Below are 16,680 nucleotides of genomic sequence, written 5' to 3' on the forward strand. Positions count from 1 at the left end.
GTGTGCACTTACAATGTCTTGCACTCTGATGTCACAGAGTGTAATGAATGTTTTACTGGTGGGGCAGCGCTTCCACGCTCCCATTGGCCTTTCCCCATTTAAGGAGATTTTTCCATAACAACGTGCAGGAGTAAGACACGACTCACTTTAGTCACATTCTCGGGACCACAATAGCTAACATGTACATTTTGACGGCCAGTGTGCACTGCATGCTATACGGCTTGTTTGCTAGTTGGCACTTTATGCTTATAGACCAGTGGGCGTAGCCGATTATCGTGCAGTTTTGCGACGCATATCTGGCATTAGCATTTTTATTATCTTAAATTCATGAGAAAAATATGGTTATTAACATACAATAATTCCACAATCGATCTTTTTGCCAGTTTTCTTGTGATGGACCAATTTAACAGCTATAATTTCCAAAGTATAGTGCGAGGCTGGGGAAAAAATGACCAATCATTGATGGCTTTACAAGACCGCGCGGCAGCGGTTGCGATGAACTAACCAATAGCTGTAGACCTATTATTATGCTCACGAGGTCACGACCTCTGTACAACGTCAGAGACGAACAACAACCCAGGCTCCATTGTGGTGTGAGAAAAACATGTCACAAAAAAGTGTTTTATGCATTTGTCTAGCGTTGAAACAAAAGCTTTTCCATTTTCGGAAAAGAGTTGAAGACATTTCTGTGCATGTATTTGAAGAAGGAAAAGAATTAGAGTACGATCGAGTGTGAAAATGTCATAAAAGCTGGGGCAATCGCTAGCCCAAAATTACGGACACGTTAAACACGACGATGGACAACTGTCACAGACGGAAGATTGGTAAAATCCTCTGATCTCTCTCACAGGTAACGTCAAGACAACAGTACCTTTTCAACTTAAAATTTAAAAATATCGGAACCTTATCATATTTATGTTTTAGTATTGATTCATTTTCCTGTTGTTCATTCATAAATTATTGTTGCCAAGCTTTCACAGTATGACTATGACAGTGAGTCTTTATGACAGTTTCAGTCAGTCTCAATCATGCCATGTCAATCTGTCAATATGATTTAATGATTCTGAATAATTTTTTGTCCGGCATTTCCAGTGACTCACAGACTGTCTCTCTAAACATCTGATCATGCTTTTTTGGCTGTTTAAAATACATAGATCCTTGCAATATTTTCAGGAAAAAAATGCTCATAAATTGTTACTAGATCTACATTCCAATCGGTAAATGAAACAATTTTTTGTTCAAGTCTTTATCCTTTCTTTCAATCTGACACAATGTCAATGATCATGATGCAATGGCCATGATTTATTTTTTTATTAACTCAAAGTAAAAAGATTTTTGTTATTAATATAACAATTGTTTCATTTGATCTTATTTTATTTTGTTATTTGAACGTGGGGGCCTTGAACGTGACCTGGAAAAGTTGATTGTCTATTTCCATCTGAGTGAAAACTTGCTTGTTTATCATATATCCATTCGGTAACGGTGAGGCACCGTTTAAAATTGTTTGTCTGAAATACCCCAGTTGATTAGAAACCAGTTAAAATATTTTTCTGAGGGTCAATTTTCATTCGGGAATGATACAGCTAGAGATGTGTTTGACATGGCTGGCCCGCTATCAACTCACGAAATGTGGCTAGTTTAACATTCTTGTGACAATACCACCATGATTTTAATTGTATTTTTTCTCATCAGACTGTGTTCAGGTGAACTTTCAACTAAAAAGGTGTTCGACTGGTTATATTACTAGCAGAATTTATCATAGGCGACTGCGTCAAACGACCGAACATGCCCACTATACAATCAATTGATGCTGGCTGATGAGGACATGTTCAGAGTTGAGGAGTTTGTCCCCACATGTGTAAGGACAACATGATTGTGCTGATGTTAACAGGTAGTTATGAAGTTTTATCTGTGTTTTTGTCTTTGATGTGTATACTACAAAGTATGCGTTCAATTTGATTAAATGAAAAGAAACCGATTCAACATAACTTATTTGTTGATGTTTCATGATTGATGTACAATATGCAGAGATACCAACATACATGATTTGGGCGTAGCAAATACGATTTCGAGCCGTGACTATGACGCTACGATAATACTCAGAAAAACACGCTAAACAAGCCGCCCCATATAATTTTATTAAATCGTACAATACATGCAAACAACGAATGAACTATTAAGTGGAAATAAAAATTAAGAAAAATATCAAAATAATTGTAACAGAAAAGAAGAAACACATTTAATTTTAGAACGCAGTGTTGAATAATAGCGGCGAATTCACTCGAACAATGAACGTGTCTCAAACCTTTGTGTATAGTGGACATATTGGGGAATAGTGCACATGTGCGTGGGGAATGAGGTTGTGTGTGAGCTACATGTGTAACGTGTCACAGTAACCTCATTCCTCACGTATCCACTATTATTGTGCCCACGCTGTCTGTACATGTACTTCTTCGAAGCTTGGCAAAAAAGTATGAAATAATGGCAACAAAAAAAGGAGACCTTCTGAACAAAAATACCTTCAACTGAGTGGCCTGTGAGATCTAAGCTAGATAGTTTCCATGCTTTCTTACTAGTAATTGTAGTGCCCAAAATCCGGACACGTATTTTTTGCCCCAAATCCGGACACTTGTTTAATTTTTTTTTCCAGAGGTGCGCCACGAAACTCCATTTCTAAGCACATTTTCACTGCACACCCTGTGGTCTTTTAGGGACCTCTTACACAAGAACGGGACTTGAATCAAGTTTACGTGTGCTTGACCAGCCAAACCATGCTACATACCCACATCTTGTTAAAAAAACTAAAATAAATCAAGAACTTTTAATTCTTAACTAAATCAACAAATTTGCCTCTGAAATAGAAACAATGACAAAAAGAGATTGAATAAAAAATAGTTGCATAGATTAAAAAACCAATGAAAACTCACCAAGAAGTCTTTCAATGTCATCTACAACAACACAGCTTACATGCGACTTATATGCATCTTCAAAGATCTGATCATTTGAAAAGAAGAATAAGATAATAAAACAACAAAAGTAAATAGTCACACACTGATCTTGGTATCATGTATCAGATTTTAAGCCATTTCAATGTTTCTTAAATTGACAACAATTTATATAAAAAATAAAAATAAAAAAAAAAGATTTCAGGTGAAATTTTGTTTGTTTACTTCCTAAAATGTCATATTTTTTTTGCTGACAACTGGATAGCTGGCGTGTGTATATCCACTTGGACTTTCCAATGTCTAACGTGCACAGACGGGCACCTACATGTACCATGTTGTTTTGTTTTACCCATACAAAGAGCTACAACAGGTTCTTGAAAACATGCATTGTAAAATCCCTGTTCGAGGGTTATTGTATGACCAATTCCAGACCTTTGTCCTTTTGTTACACAAATGTGGCATACAAGAATGGTCAAACTGCCAGCATTCAGCTCCAAAAACCAGAACTTTACATTATAAGAAAAATGTACAGCGAAAGTAGATGGGAACTAATTCCTAGGGCGTGGGAACAAATTCCTAGGACTGGGGAAAAAATACGGGGAAAAAAAAGGACTAATGATAATATGGGAGAAGAGAATAATAAACTGAACTGGAACAAATAAACAAAAGAACCACTCGCGGGCCCAGCGCGCAACTAGAAAACATGAGTTATGAGGGAATAGTGCAAGCAAAGAACAATGCCAACGTACAGGATCACAGGGACGAGGGCGCTGATTAGACTTTGGGACGAGGAGAGGAAGGGGCACACAGTAGTACGTCTGTGGGACGGTGGTAGGGGAACTGCAAAAGGAAAAACAAATTGACTGAAGGGGGTATAAAAGGGACTAAGGGAAAGAACCACTAGCGGGACCTGCGCACAACTGAAAAGTGGAAAACATGAGTTATGGGCAAACAGTGGCAAGCAAAGAACAATGCAAATGCATGGAATCTTGAGTAGGGAGGCGCGGGTTAGATATGTATGGGATGGGGTATAGGGAAGGGGCACACAGACAGGGGACAGCAAAAATAAAATGACAGGAAGAATGCACGGGGTTGGGGATATAATATGGAAAAGGAAAAAAGAAAAGGGACTTGTATAAATCGATACAGGACAGGAAAATAATTAACGGAACGAGAAAAAAATGGGTAAAAACGTGACTGGGAAAGAACCACTAGTGGTTCCCGTGCGAAACTGGAACCGACAAATAATGAGAAACGGAGAAAAAAGACGGACAAGTGTGCGATTTCACAAAGTACTAGATTTGTCTTAACTTAGGATGGGTTGTTTGATACAGTGATTTGTATTGTGACTCTACATGTAAGTGTCCCTCCACCACTTACCCCCCCCCCCCAACCCCCACTTTCAGCATCCAATTTCGGCATCCCGCAAATGTATAATTATGGCAAGAAGAGATCTAGAAGGATGCAAGATCTAAATACTTGTCCATCATCATGTCCTGCACATTTGTTCAAGAAAGGTGAGATAGGCTAAAATGTGTAATCTCTTAAAAAGTCAGACATTATCACATTTACAAATCAACCACATTTTATGCCGGTAGCTTGAGCTTATTTGTTGTACATGTACATAGTCTGGATCTAAAACAGTTGCCATGATTGGTACATGTAAGTTGTATATTCCAGTGAAAAGTGTATTTTTTTAACCAAATATTCATTGTCCTTTTGTCAATGATACCCACCTTTTTAATAGCCTGACACTTAGCACTTTCAGAGAACCCAACCATGTCTTCTGGGGAGCATATTTTCACAAAAGGAAATCCTGATTTCATTGCAAGAGTTGCAGCAAGAGCAGTTTTTCCACTGGATGGAGGACCTGCAAAAGACAAAACTTAAACTTATTTATCAAAGATTTCTTCCATTTCGTTCAATTACATGTACTTTAGGCCTGACTACTGCTTTTACAGAGGAATGACAACAGTTTGAATGCTCTACCAATTGATGTATCTAGCCCTATTTTGGTTATGTCCTTATTTTGTCACTATCTTTGCTGGGAGGTGCCAGTCAGTTTACAATACAGGGTGCATCATGGGTAATAACTGGGACTGATCGCAACGATAAACCAGCTCCATTGGCCTTGCAAAATTCACCTCTTTGCTTTTCGTTGTTTCGCCTTTAAATTCGCTTGTCTTAAAATAGTTTCAAGACCCTGCCAGCTCTTCTGCAAAAAAAGTCCAATTTGAAGTTTAGATTTTCACGACAGGTACAAATGACAAAGGGTGGCCATCACAGCTCATACTACAGTGTCTGGCTCCCTGAATTCTGCGACAGCCGATGGTCAATCGACGCTAAGCGAAGATTTTGAGTAATTTTTTTTCTGGAGATGTTTGGCGCTGTTCAAGCTAGTCTGTCATCTGATTTAAACAGGCAACAAAGATTGAGCCGGAAGGTGTCAACGCTGGAAAAAAAAATAGCTTCAGCTTTAGACTTCAAGGCATCACGAATATATGAAGTTTCCTCCAAGGTTGAAGAGCTTGGGTCCCAGCTTGCTGAAGTGGAAAGTAGAAATGAAGAAGATTAACAATCTCGGTGCTCGACAGAATGGAATGTCATTCCCGGCGAAACAACCTCAAACTGGTAGGCTTTCCATACAGAAGGATACAGAGGATGTTCGTATCGAAAGAGCCCTCAGAACTGGTACGAATCAGGCGACAATTCATTTAAGTCAAGTTCATCAGCTAACAGGACAGAATTAACATTATCAAAAAACTTCGCACAGTTCTCCAAGGCAAGTCATATTTTTTCGTTGACGATCTAATTAAGAACGACTTAGGGAATAACAGTGCGAGGACCCGGTCTTCACTGCGTGGTAATGACTGGGTTGGTGGCTGGCCCTGTTAACTGTCCGAGCCAGAGGCGAGGTCTGTTAACAGCGTTTGTTAACAGCGTCAGCCACCAACCAAGGTCATTACCACGCAGTGAAGATCGGGTCCGAACACTGTTATTCCCATTAATAAATACCTGTATAACGAATTAAACGGCTAACATTGTCCAAATTTCGTGATACTTCCAGACATGTTCAGGGGCCATACTCAGGGGACATGTTTAGGGGCCATATTTGAGCTTTTGATGGTTCCTATTTCTTTTGTGCGTTAATCACATTACTGATCTTTGAGACCAGTGACTCTTTTAAATAATGGTCTGTTCAGCGCCTTCACTGGGGTCGAAAGAAACACATGACTGGACGATAGCCACTTATTCTCTATTTTCCAAAGCCGGTCTTCATACTGACCATTAACACACCCCCACGTGACCGGGTTTTGACCAATCAGAGACTTGAAACCGTCCAAGGTATTTATTAATACAAGTTAAAGAAGCTTACGAGTGAGGTGTTTGTTACCATTATGCAGCTGGGCGCTGGAGAATCACAAAAGATCACCTACATGTACATTCACCTAGCAATTGACATTTAAGTATTTTTTTCTAGTGTGCCAGAAATATATATATTTTTGTTATAAGGCTGTGAACATACATGTAGAGCACGGTTGTTTCGCAAGTCCAAAGAACAGTATCAGTTTTTCAACTGACTCCTCTTAATAATTGTTCAAACCTCTGGTATAAAGGAAGCATAGACAAAATTATTCATCCCACATCAGGTTTTGGTTAACAAGGAAAAAATACTAACAAACTTTAACCACATACATACACTGCTTTGATGATTTTCTGTTATGAAGGGGACGGGGTGGATCATGAAGGGAAAGGGACATGGGAGAGGTGGGGGGGGGTTAGTGAAGTGGTAGTGAAGGGGGGTTGTTATCGGGGAAGGGAAAAGAACAACTGGATGCACAAACTCTGGGTAACACTAATACCTGTTTGATATTTGTTTTCTCCTGGAAACACACAGTACCCTAGAAGTTGAGAAATCTCGGATCAGTGAGTGGGGTTATAAAATCATTTTTCAATCATTTCTCATTCAACAGTGCGGGTGTAATGTATTCTCTTTAAGCCTTTTTTCCAATTTGACATTCTTAACACTTTCGTTAGTGAATGTCTGTATTGATGGTAATAATATTTCGCCTTGGTATAAAAAGACCACTTAAACCCAACTACATGATGAGTCAAAGTAACAGCACCCGGGTTAAAGCCCCTGATATCAACCAGCCACAATTCCCCAGGGCCTTGTAAGCCAAGAGCACGATGACGCATCAACCTCAAAGCGTATTGGAAGGGATGTTGATCTTCCACAATCAGGGGGAGCAACATACCGATCCCCAATTCGACGGGTTGCTGTTGATACACCTGTCATGCCTGTTGGGAAGCGGGCATTTTTAAATGCTAAACAGTCAGTCGGAATAGGCACATGGAATGTGAGCACCTTACACCGAACTGGTAACCTAGAACTACTTATTAATGAACTCAGCAATTTCAACTGGGAAGTGATGGGTATTGCTGAAACGCACTTCACAATACAAGGTGAATTCATGCAAGATGGTCTCAAATTTCTGTGTTCAACAGTTCAAGCAATGAATCTATCCACAGAGCAGGCGTGGCCATAGTCTTAGACAAAAATGCCCAAAAGTCTCTTCTAGGATATAACCCAATATCACAGAGAATAATTTTGGCAAGACTGCGCACACAAGTAGGAGTGTCAACAATCATACAAGTGTATGCACCAAACACCAGCAATTCAGAAGAAGAAATTGATGAGTTTTATGAGGATCTACAAAGAACCATAAATGAAACCTCATCACAAGACATGCTTATAGTATTGGGAGACTTCAACGCAAAAGTCGGCAGCGATTGGGAGCCTTGGGATGGTATTTTAGGCAAGTTCGGGTGTGGCGAAAGGAATACAAGAGGCGAAAAACTCCTAAACTTTTGTGCCTCCAACAATCTCTGCATATCCAACACCAGGCTCAAACAACCCAAATTTAACCGTGAGTGGACATGGGAATCCCCAGATGGATCAACAAGAAACAAAATTGACTATGTACTCATTCAGCAGAAATGGAAAAGCTGCATATCTACAACTCACGCAGCTACCCCAGTGCAGATGTTGGATCAGACCATCAGATGGTGCTTGCTGATCTAAAACTCAAGTTGAAGGTTAAACCAAAAGCAAACAAATGCCCAAGTTTTGAAGTGTCTAAACTCAAGTCAACAGAGACAAAAGACAAATACAAAGTGACAACAGGAGGAAGATTCCAGCCTTTTCTAGACATCCCAGATACGGATGTTGGGATTGATGTCTTCTGGAATGATATCAAGAAATCAATCAATGAAATATCAAAAGAAATCCTCGGTAAGAAAAAACCACAGCAACAGAAACCATGGATATCTACCGAGGTGATTGAGCTCAGCAGACAGAGAAGGATATTGAAACTGCAATGCTTAGAAGATGCCTCTCTGAAACCCAAATAGAACTATCTAAACAGAGAAATAAAACGCAAGACAAAAGAGTGCAAAGACAAATGGCTGCGAGATCTGTGTACAGAAGTAGACGATGCACATGAAGCTAAGAAGACCAAGCAAATTTACGCCACTATTAAAACAATCACAGGGAAACGCACAACTGGTATGGCAAGCATCAAAGACAAACATGGAAAAGTTCTCACTGAGGACAACGAAGTAAAGGAAAGATGGAAAGAGAGTTTCGAGGATCTGTTCAATAAACCTAGCCCTGAGGACACCTCAATTCTTCAATCCATCCCAACTATCCCAGAAGAAGGAGAAGAACCAAATATCCTGTTGGATGAAGTTCACCGAGCCATTAGACACCTCAAGACAGGCAAAGCCCCAGGATTTGATGGCATATCGGCCGAAGAGCTAAAAGCAACAGGTGAAACAGGCACTAAAATCATACACAAACTGTGCAACAAAATATGGGACACAGGTGAAATTCAACAGGACTGGGGGAGAGCCATCATTGTACCCATCTTCAAGAAAAAGGACAAGTTGGATTGCTCCAACTACAGGGGAATCAGCCTCCTTAGCCTGGCGGGAAAAGTCTTCAGCAGCATATTACACAAACGAATGCAGACCCAAACAGAAAACATCATAGCTGAATCACAGGCAGGCTTCAGACCAGGACGTAGCACCACCGACCAACTCTTTACTTTAAGACAACTAGCAGAAAAGTATAATGAGATAAGAAAACCTTTATACTGCTGTTACATTGACTATCAAAAGGCTTTTGACACAGTCTGGCAGGAGGGTCTCTGGCAAGCCATGCGACACCTGGGCTACCCATTAAAAACGGTAGATCTCCTAAGAGCTCTCTACGGTGTATCCCAAAGCGCTGTAAGAGTTAATGGGGAACTCACTTCATGGTTCACTACCACAACAAGAGTCCGGCAGGGATGTATACTGTCCCCCCAACTCTTCAACATCATCCTGGAACTGGTATTGAGACTTGCGATTCAAGATCAACAGATTGGTGTAAGAGTTCAAGGGCAATACATCAACAATCTTCGTTTTGCAGACGATATTGTACTTCTGGCAGAAAACGAAGAAGACCTCCAGTTTCTAGTTTCAGAGGTTGATACCTTCAGCAAGAAGTTTGGTCTGACAATAAACAAAAGCAAAACTGTAGTCCCAGTCCTTAACAGAGATAAGATCCAGCTTAACATACAGATAGATGGTAAATCCTTGGACCAAGTCGAAAACTTCATCTACTTGGGGGGTGTGATTTCAGAAATCCCCACCAGTGAAAATGACATCAAGCGTAGAGTTGGACTTGCCATGGGGGCCATGCAAAAGCTGAACTCTATATGGACATCCAAAGACATCAAGAATTCAACCAAGCTTAATCTTTACAGAGTCTTGGTTCTACCAATAGCCACCTACAGCTCCGAAACATGGACACTAAAGAAAGCGGATGAGCAGAGATTAAGGGTTTTCGAGATGGCCTGCTTGAGGAAAATACTGGGGGTCACCAGAAGGGACAGACTTCGCAACACAAGAGTACGTGAACTGCTTCACTACTATATAGATCTTCCAACTTCAATTAGGAAAACTAAACTCAAGTATTTTGGGCATGTGAACAGAATGGGCAATGGCCGATACCCCAAAATACTTCTAGAGGGCCACATTGCAGGAAACAGACCCAGAGGAAGACCAGGGAAACGATGGCTGGAAGATATCAAGCACTTCTGTGAAGAGGCTGACATACCATCTGTGGCAGCAGCAGGACACCTAGCAAGGAACAGAGACCTATGGAGACTCTTAGTTGGGAAGCCATCTCCGGGATCTACCTCGGGAGGACGGCTATGATGATGATGATGAATATTTCTCTTATCAATATTTATGGTCCTAATGATGATGACCGAGGGTTTTTTTCAAGAAATTTTAAATATCATTGACAATTATCTGAAGATCATATTATTCTAGGAGGCGACTTCAACATTGTTCAAGACTTTTCCCAAGATAATATTTGAGGCTGCCTCCATACAAATTTTGTGACAAAAAAAAAAGAATTGCTTGCTCTTAAAGATAATTTTGATTTACATGTAGTTGATATTTGGCGCGAGAAAAAGTCAAAAAGAAGGTTGACATGAAACCCGTCCGAGTCCCCAAGCGGGGGACAATACGCACCGCCCCCTTTAGGAGGAGGGCGTCTATCTCCCCCTCGAGGGAGCGAAGCTTTGCTAAGTCGGACGGTACGGGTCGACTGAGCATGTCCGATGGGGGGGTCCTCGTAAACTCGAGCGCGTAACCGCTGCCGATTGTTTCGAGGACCCACCCGTCGGTGGGAGGCCGGCCGGAGTTTGTTAAGTCACTTGCACCACGCCCCGGTATATCGGGGGGGCGGGCGCTCGGACACCACTGTTGCTTTGAGGCGTTTCGCCTCAGCCTCCATGGGCGTCTGAAACTGGCCGGCAAATAAGTCAACCCCGGTGAGCGGGAGATCGTCAAGGCGTTTACAGGCCCCGGCTGACGGCAGGAAAAGCGCATCCAGCACATTGGCGCGGCGTGTCGTCGTCGCCTGGGTTGCTATCTTTGTGAACTGGTCGAGGATGGAACAAAGACCATTGTCCAAACAATGAAGGGCTGCAATCCTCATGTCCGCTGGCACTATGGTATCCTCATCACACCCCTGCTCCAGATATTCTGACAGGAGCAGAAGAAAAGATGTTGTACTCATCCCCATGCGCGCCGATGAGTCCATGTGCGGGAAGTGTCCTCCAGTTTGCCATGGATCTTGTCCACAAAGGGGAGCTTGGATGATGACGATCCCCTGTCCGCGACCAGCTTGTCGGAGGCTGAGTCTGGCAGAACGGGAGTGGCAAAATATTTTTCAAAGTCCACTCAGTCCACTGAGGGAAACCGATAGTATGGCTCCGTACGTCTGGGGGAGTCGGGAGCACGGCTAGCCGTGTGTGGGAGTCCCCGTTGGCCCGGCACATCCACCCATGGCCGTGTTGACTAATGGGTACCAGCTCGGTGGCCAAGTCAGACGGGCCTTGTCCAGCACCCTCGCGTCAGCCCGTAATTGAGGCCATGAGGGTGTGGAAAAGGGTGCCTCCAAAAATTCCTCCCGTGAAATCGGGTCCCCGATTGGTGGGACTGACTGGAGGTCGAGCCGCTCGAGCTTGGGCTGCGAGGGCGGGTCTTTTTGCCCTTCTTTGAAGGGGGTCCACGAGTGGGCTCCGACGGAACATCGGAGGTCGGTTGCGGGGCAGGAATGCCTGAACAGCGGGTGAACCCGGAAGTCGAGGACGATCCCTCGAAACGTAACATTCCGACAGGGCCCAAAAGGGGCTGTTCCCCGTTGCCAATCTCCCCGGCGGCCGACAGCGCCCCGAGCCCAATAGCATAGGCGAGGGCTGCCTGGTCGAGCCAGCCGTACAAAAGGCCATCCCTGGGCACTGCGGTACTTGCGTGTGCACTATGGGGGGCCGGGTGCACTGAGCCGTGGAGGGGTAACCCCTCCGGCTGTGCATACCCTGTACTCAGCCCTGGGCGCACCGAGCCGTGGAAGGGTACCCCCCTCTGGCTGCGTGTGCCCCGCTGGCTGACCTGGGATTGATGGGGCTGGCTCAGTAGTGGAGTCCTGTTTTCCCACTCGTCCCTTCTTTGGTGTTGCCCCGGTACTTGGCAATTTTTGTGGCCTTACCGGGATGCTTCCCCTTTGTCGGGTGGATCCTGGCGGGGACGGTGAGACCGTAAGGTCCCCCGCCCGGCTGGTATTTGATCCATTAGCCCCGCCAGCCGACGATGGCTGGGGGATTGCTTGGCCACAAACCCCTGAGGACTCAGGCTGTCTCGGAGGGATGTAGGTCCCTCCTACGGCGACAAGCCCTTTCCTCCCCGATTTTTTATATGAATTTACAACAATCACTCTCAAAACAACTCAACTCTACAGGCTATCCTCTACTGGAAAGCCGCTATTTAACTTCATTCATCAAGCACAAAGGCACTTCTAAATCTTTCCGATTTATGCCGAGCGAAAAATGTTCACGTCCGATGCCTCTGCCTGCTAAGAGAAAAAGAGGACGCCAACGTGGTGCGCATGTCACAGGGCGTCGGGGATAGGACTCTTGAGGGCACTATTATATGTAAAACTCTTAGCTATTTGCCTGCCGGCATAGGAAACAATGCAATTGTAGTATTCGCTCTACAGGTAAGTAGAGTGAAGTAGACACATGGGTTTCAAATCACTCACCTCCCATATTTTGCAGACTTGATTTGTCTAGTTTATTTTAGTTTGATCTCACATATTGATAATGCAGACATTGTTGGCAGCTTTAAATCAGACCATTCTATTGGTTCACAGCCTCGGTGTCCTGTGTTTGGGAACGTAACGCTTCTCTGCTCAATGATACCAATTATTTGGAGTTGAAAGAAGTAATTCAATCCTCAGCTTTGATTAATTCTCCCTGTAAACCAGCTTTGTGGTGGAAAAGGGTCAAGTTCAGTATTCAGGGATTCTCTGTAAAATTTCCTTCTAGGAAGAAGTGTTTGAACAAAAAAAGAGTTGAGCAGCAGTTGTGTACTGATATTAATAGTTTAATTAAGGGAATCAATGTGTGTTGAAGAGGTTTTAAACAAAACAATTGTTGCACGCTGCAGTTGGAGTCCATAGGTTGTGTACACCCTCGAGGGAAAATGGCACCCTGGGCTTCGCCTTGGGTGCCATTCCCTAACTGGTGTACAAAGCGCCATGGACCCCATGACAGCATGCAACAATTGTATAATGTACTTTGTCTCTGCTTTGATGAAAAGTAACATTTAAGAATTTGTTTTGAAAGTTTACAATACAACCAAGTAAGTGGTGGATCTAGTAACAGAAATGCATAGGTCATCTCAAAGTTCTTCAACCACTGAACAAATATGTCACAATTTAGTCAATTAGTTTCTATGTTTATCCCCACATTAATTAAAAAAATTGATATGTCACCAAAGAGAGGTCTTTAAAGTCACCTGGAAGTGGTATTTTTTCAAAATAAAGCTTTTGTCACTAATATATGTGTTTTGATGAGTTGAATGTGAATAAACAGTTAACTAAGGTTTGAAAAAATCAGTTCTTATGTTATTTACAAATTTAAGAGTAGACCCCGACCCGAGAGGGCGCTGTTCGTGACGTCAATCGAGGCAGACTTTGCCTGTAATGCGTAGAGTAAACACAATTGCAAAGTACATGTACGGACCAAGTCGTGAGTTTGTACGTTTAAAAAAAAATGCCGACCAGGTGTATTGCTGCTGAATACAGAAAAACACTTTTTGAAATGTACCAACTCACGACTTGGACGTACATGTACTTTGCACGTGTGTTTACGGGTAGGCGGAGTCAGCCCCCCAAACAACTTTATATATTTTTATATATTTTTAAACATATAAATCGTGACAAACAATTACTAAAAAAATTGTTTTATTGTTCGTAAGCATATTCTTATGTTTGAAAGAAAACAAAATTCTATTTCCAGGTGACTTTAAACACTGAACTATCATGTTACATACATGATGTATGCCCAGTGTGACCTTATCTTCTAGTTTAAACCAGAAGTTGAAGCAAAACAAACATTTAAATCAAAAGTTTCATCTCTGTGGACAATATGAAATTGACATTGTTGGTGCATGAAATTAAAATTGACTTGTTTACATTTTATAACCCAAGAAGGTAAATAGGCAAGGTGGAATAAATTTACATACGTTATGATGATGACAGCGTCATCAGGGTGTCATATTACATTAAATCAAACTTTATTACATAAACAAATTCATAACTCCTGTGATGTCATAAGAACTGAATATCTAGTATTGTCTTCTTTTCCCATATCTTCTTCTACCAAAACGCTTCTCCACAGCATAAATTAAAGATGAAACTTAATTAATCACCACACCTATCAGACAAGTGACCCTCAACATCAAGACACACAGTTGTTCGTGGCCGGTTCGGATTGACTTTGTGCGGTCGACGTACCACCTGTACAGGGCACCAAAGTCTGTTGGCCGCGACTGCTGAAAAGGCTTTAAGGTCAGGGACAAAGATGTCTGGGGGTTCCAAAGAATCGGACTGAATCTTAGCCAGGAACCTCGCAGTAGGTATTAGGCGGACTCCTCCGGGTTCCCCCCGGAAGTGTCCAGCTGACACTGTAGAGGAGTGAAGACGTAGCCACTGCCACCAAAAAAGCGCCCTCGATAGCCAAGTGCAACAATTTGGCCCCATTTAGCGGTTCGAAGGGGGGGGGGGGGGCTAGAACTGACTGGACGCTCAAGAGGTCCAAGGATGGGACCAGCTGGCACACAGGGGAAATGGGTAACAAACATCCCTCTAGTCAGCTGCCGGATCACCTGGTTATCGGAAACCGTCGATCCATCAGCAAACCCCGCGTGAACCGCTGCGATGGCCGACCGGTTATTCTTCATTAAAAACCCATCAATGACCGTCGTGAGGAAACCCACATGGCCGGCAAGGGCCAGGTAAGCCGAGCCATGTGGAGGGGGGATGCCCCTGCAGCAACCCCAAGGCCAGGTCAGGAGAGAGGGCACGGTGCCCTCCGGATGGGAGCCACCCCTAACCCCACTTCTCCTAGTTATCTCCCCAGCACCAGCTTTCTTTGTCTTGCCGGGTTGTTACCTTCGATTGGGTAGACCCAAGCCACTGACCAAAGAGGGGAACGGAAGTCTCCCCTCTCTTTGGGGGTTCCGCCAGCCGACTGAGGGCCGGTCGAAGGGCTGCGAGTCCGGCAATGAAGTGTCACCGGCGTCCACATGCAAAAGTCTCCATCATCCAGTGCTATGCGCCTACCAGTGCAGGCCTCAACCTTCAGCTTCAGAAGGTCAAGGCCACTTGGCCTCGAAGGCTCCAAAAAAGAAAGGGGCACCAAGGCCAACTGAAAGGGCACCAAGGCCATTTTCAAACCTTTATTTTTTTTTTGATGACTTTATGTTATACTTTCCTCTGATTTCAAGTTGCTGGTCCACTTTCCAATCCATATTTAGTTCATTGTCGCTGTTTACGGGCTGTGCAATTGAAATTGAAGAAAAGTTTTAAAATATTTGTTGCTGAATTATTTACAGTTTTTTGCAGCACTCGCATTGCAAACCATTACCCCAGTAACTTACCCCATTTTACCGCACCCCCTTATTCATCGACTCAATCAAACTCCCTTCTGCTCATCTGAAAACAAATCATTGCTCCAGAACAAAGAATTGTTGAAAAAAATCACAGAACAAAAATTAAGAAAATTAATTCCCTGCGTGCTAATCTGAAGAAAAAAACTCAATCCCCGGCTCACCATGACTACTACCCCAACTCTGCGAGACAAGCGAGCCCCACCCACCCCACGCTAACAACCCACCAACAACCCGGAGGCTCAACAAAATCCGCTGATTCAGAAAAATGAACCTTAAAATTTAATACAAATCTCTTAATTTGTTTGATTTGTTCATAAATATGATTATGAAAATTCAAAAACGAACCCCCCATAGGCCACCCCCTTAGCTCACAATAATTGGCCTATAGTATTTAGCTAGATGTAAGTTGCATGCCGACGCTCATGCCACGCTAGATAGACTACTAAAATTAATACTATAAAAATGTAAACAAATGCACCTAATTAAAAAAACGCTTCTAAATGTTGACACTTTGCTGCCACTCCAGCCATTTCGCCATCCTGCTTATTTTTGCGTCATTTGTGGGATGGCAAGCTGATTAATCACTAATGAACTTAATGGAGTATGATGATTTTCAAAAGTAGAGCTCTGCCGTTACCTCCATACATGTATATACCGATCTTGATGCTTTACAACTCCACGCTTGTTGTGTGTACACAAACATTTGTTCAGCAATGAAAAAGAAAGTCGCAAGGCAACCAGGTCACTGGTAGTGGTGGGTCACAAACATTAATCCAAAACAACAAGCCTTGGACACCAGCGAAATAGCCAGGGGAAAAACATAGACTGTATCCAGCCCCCGGCCGCGTGCCTCTCCGGCCCCATACCCTACAAATACAGATCTCAATAGACAAAATCAGTGCAAAAATGCGTAATTTAGTGTAGGGACTTGTAACCAGTTTATACATGGAAGCAGTCTGGTGCTGCGTTGTTAGTAGTAAACAGCTCAACTACGTTTGATATGGTTACCATGCCACATTCTCGACACGTTTTTTATTGCAAAGCAGCAATGTGAAAACTAGTGTGCGGGATCGTACGTTCCGAAACAATTTACCTTAAAGGCAGTGGACACTATTGGTAATTGTCTAAGACTAGCCTTCACAGTTGGTGTATCTCAACATAA

At 42.9% G+C, this 16,680-nt stretch overlaps 1 protein-coding gene across 2 annotated transcripts in view; it reads right to left on the reverse strand.

Annotated features, from left to right (window-relative positions):
- Nucleotides 1–16,680, reverse strand: part of LOC139939476 (vesicle-fusing ATPase-like) — a 220,769-nt gene that overhangs the window by 40,778 nt on the left and 163,311 nt on the right. For both annotated transcript variants that reach the window (XM_071935430.1, XM_071935429.1), the window contains 2 exons: nucleotides 4,682–4,815; nucleotides 2,928–2,994 (listed from right to left, as the gene is read on the reverse strand). In XM_071935430.1, coding sequence (XP_071791531.1) covers nucleotides 2,928–2,994; nucleotides 4,682–4,815 — 201 coding nt within the window. The remainder of the gene's footprint in view (nucleotides 1–2,927; nucleotides 2,995–4,681; nucleotides 4,816–16,680) is intronic.

The sequence above is a fragment of the Asterias amurensis genome, chromosome 7, assembly GCF_032118995.1.
Source record: "Asterias amurensis chromosome 7, ASM3211899v1".
Classification (NCBI taxonomy): domain Eukaryota; kingdom Metazoa; phylum Echinodermata; class Asteroidea; order Forcipulatida; family Asteriidae; genus Asterias; species Asterias amurensis.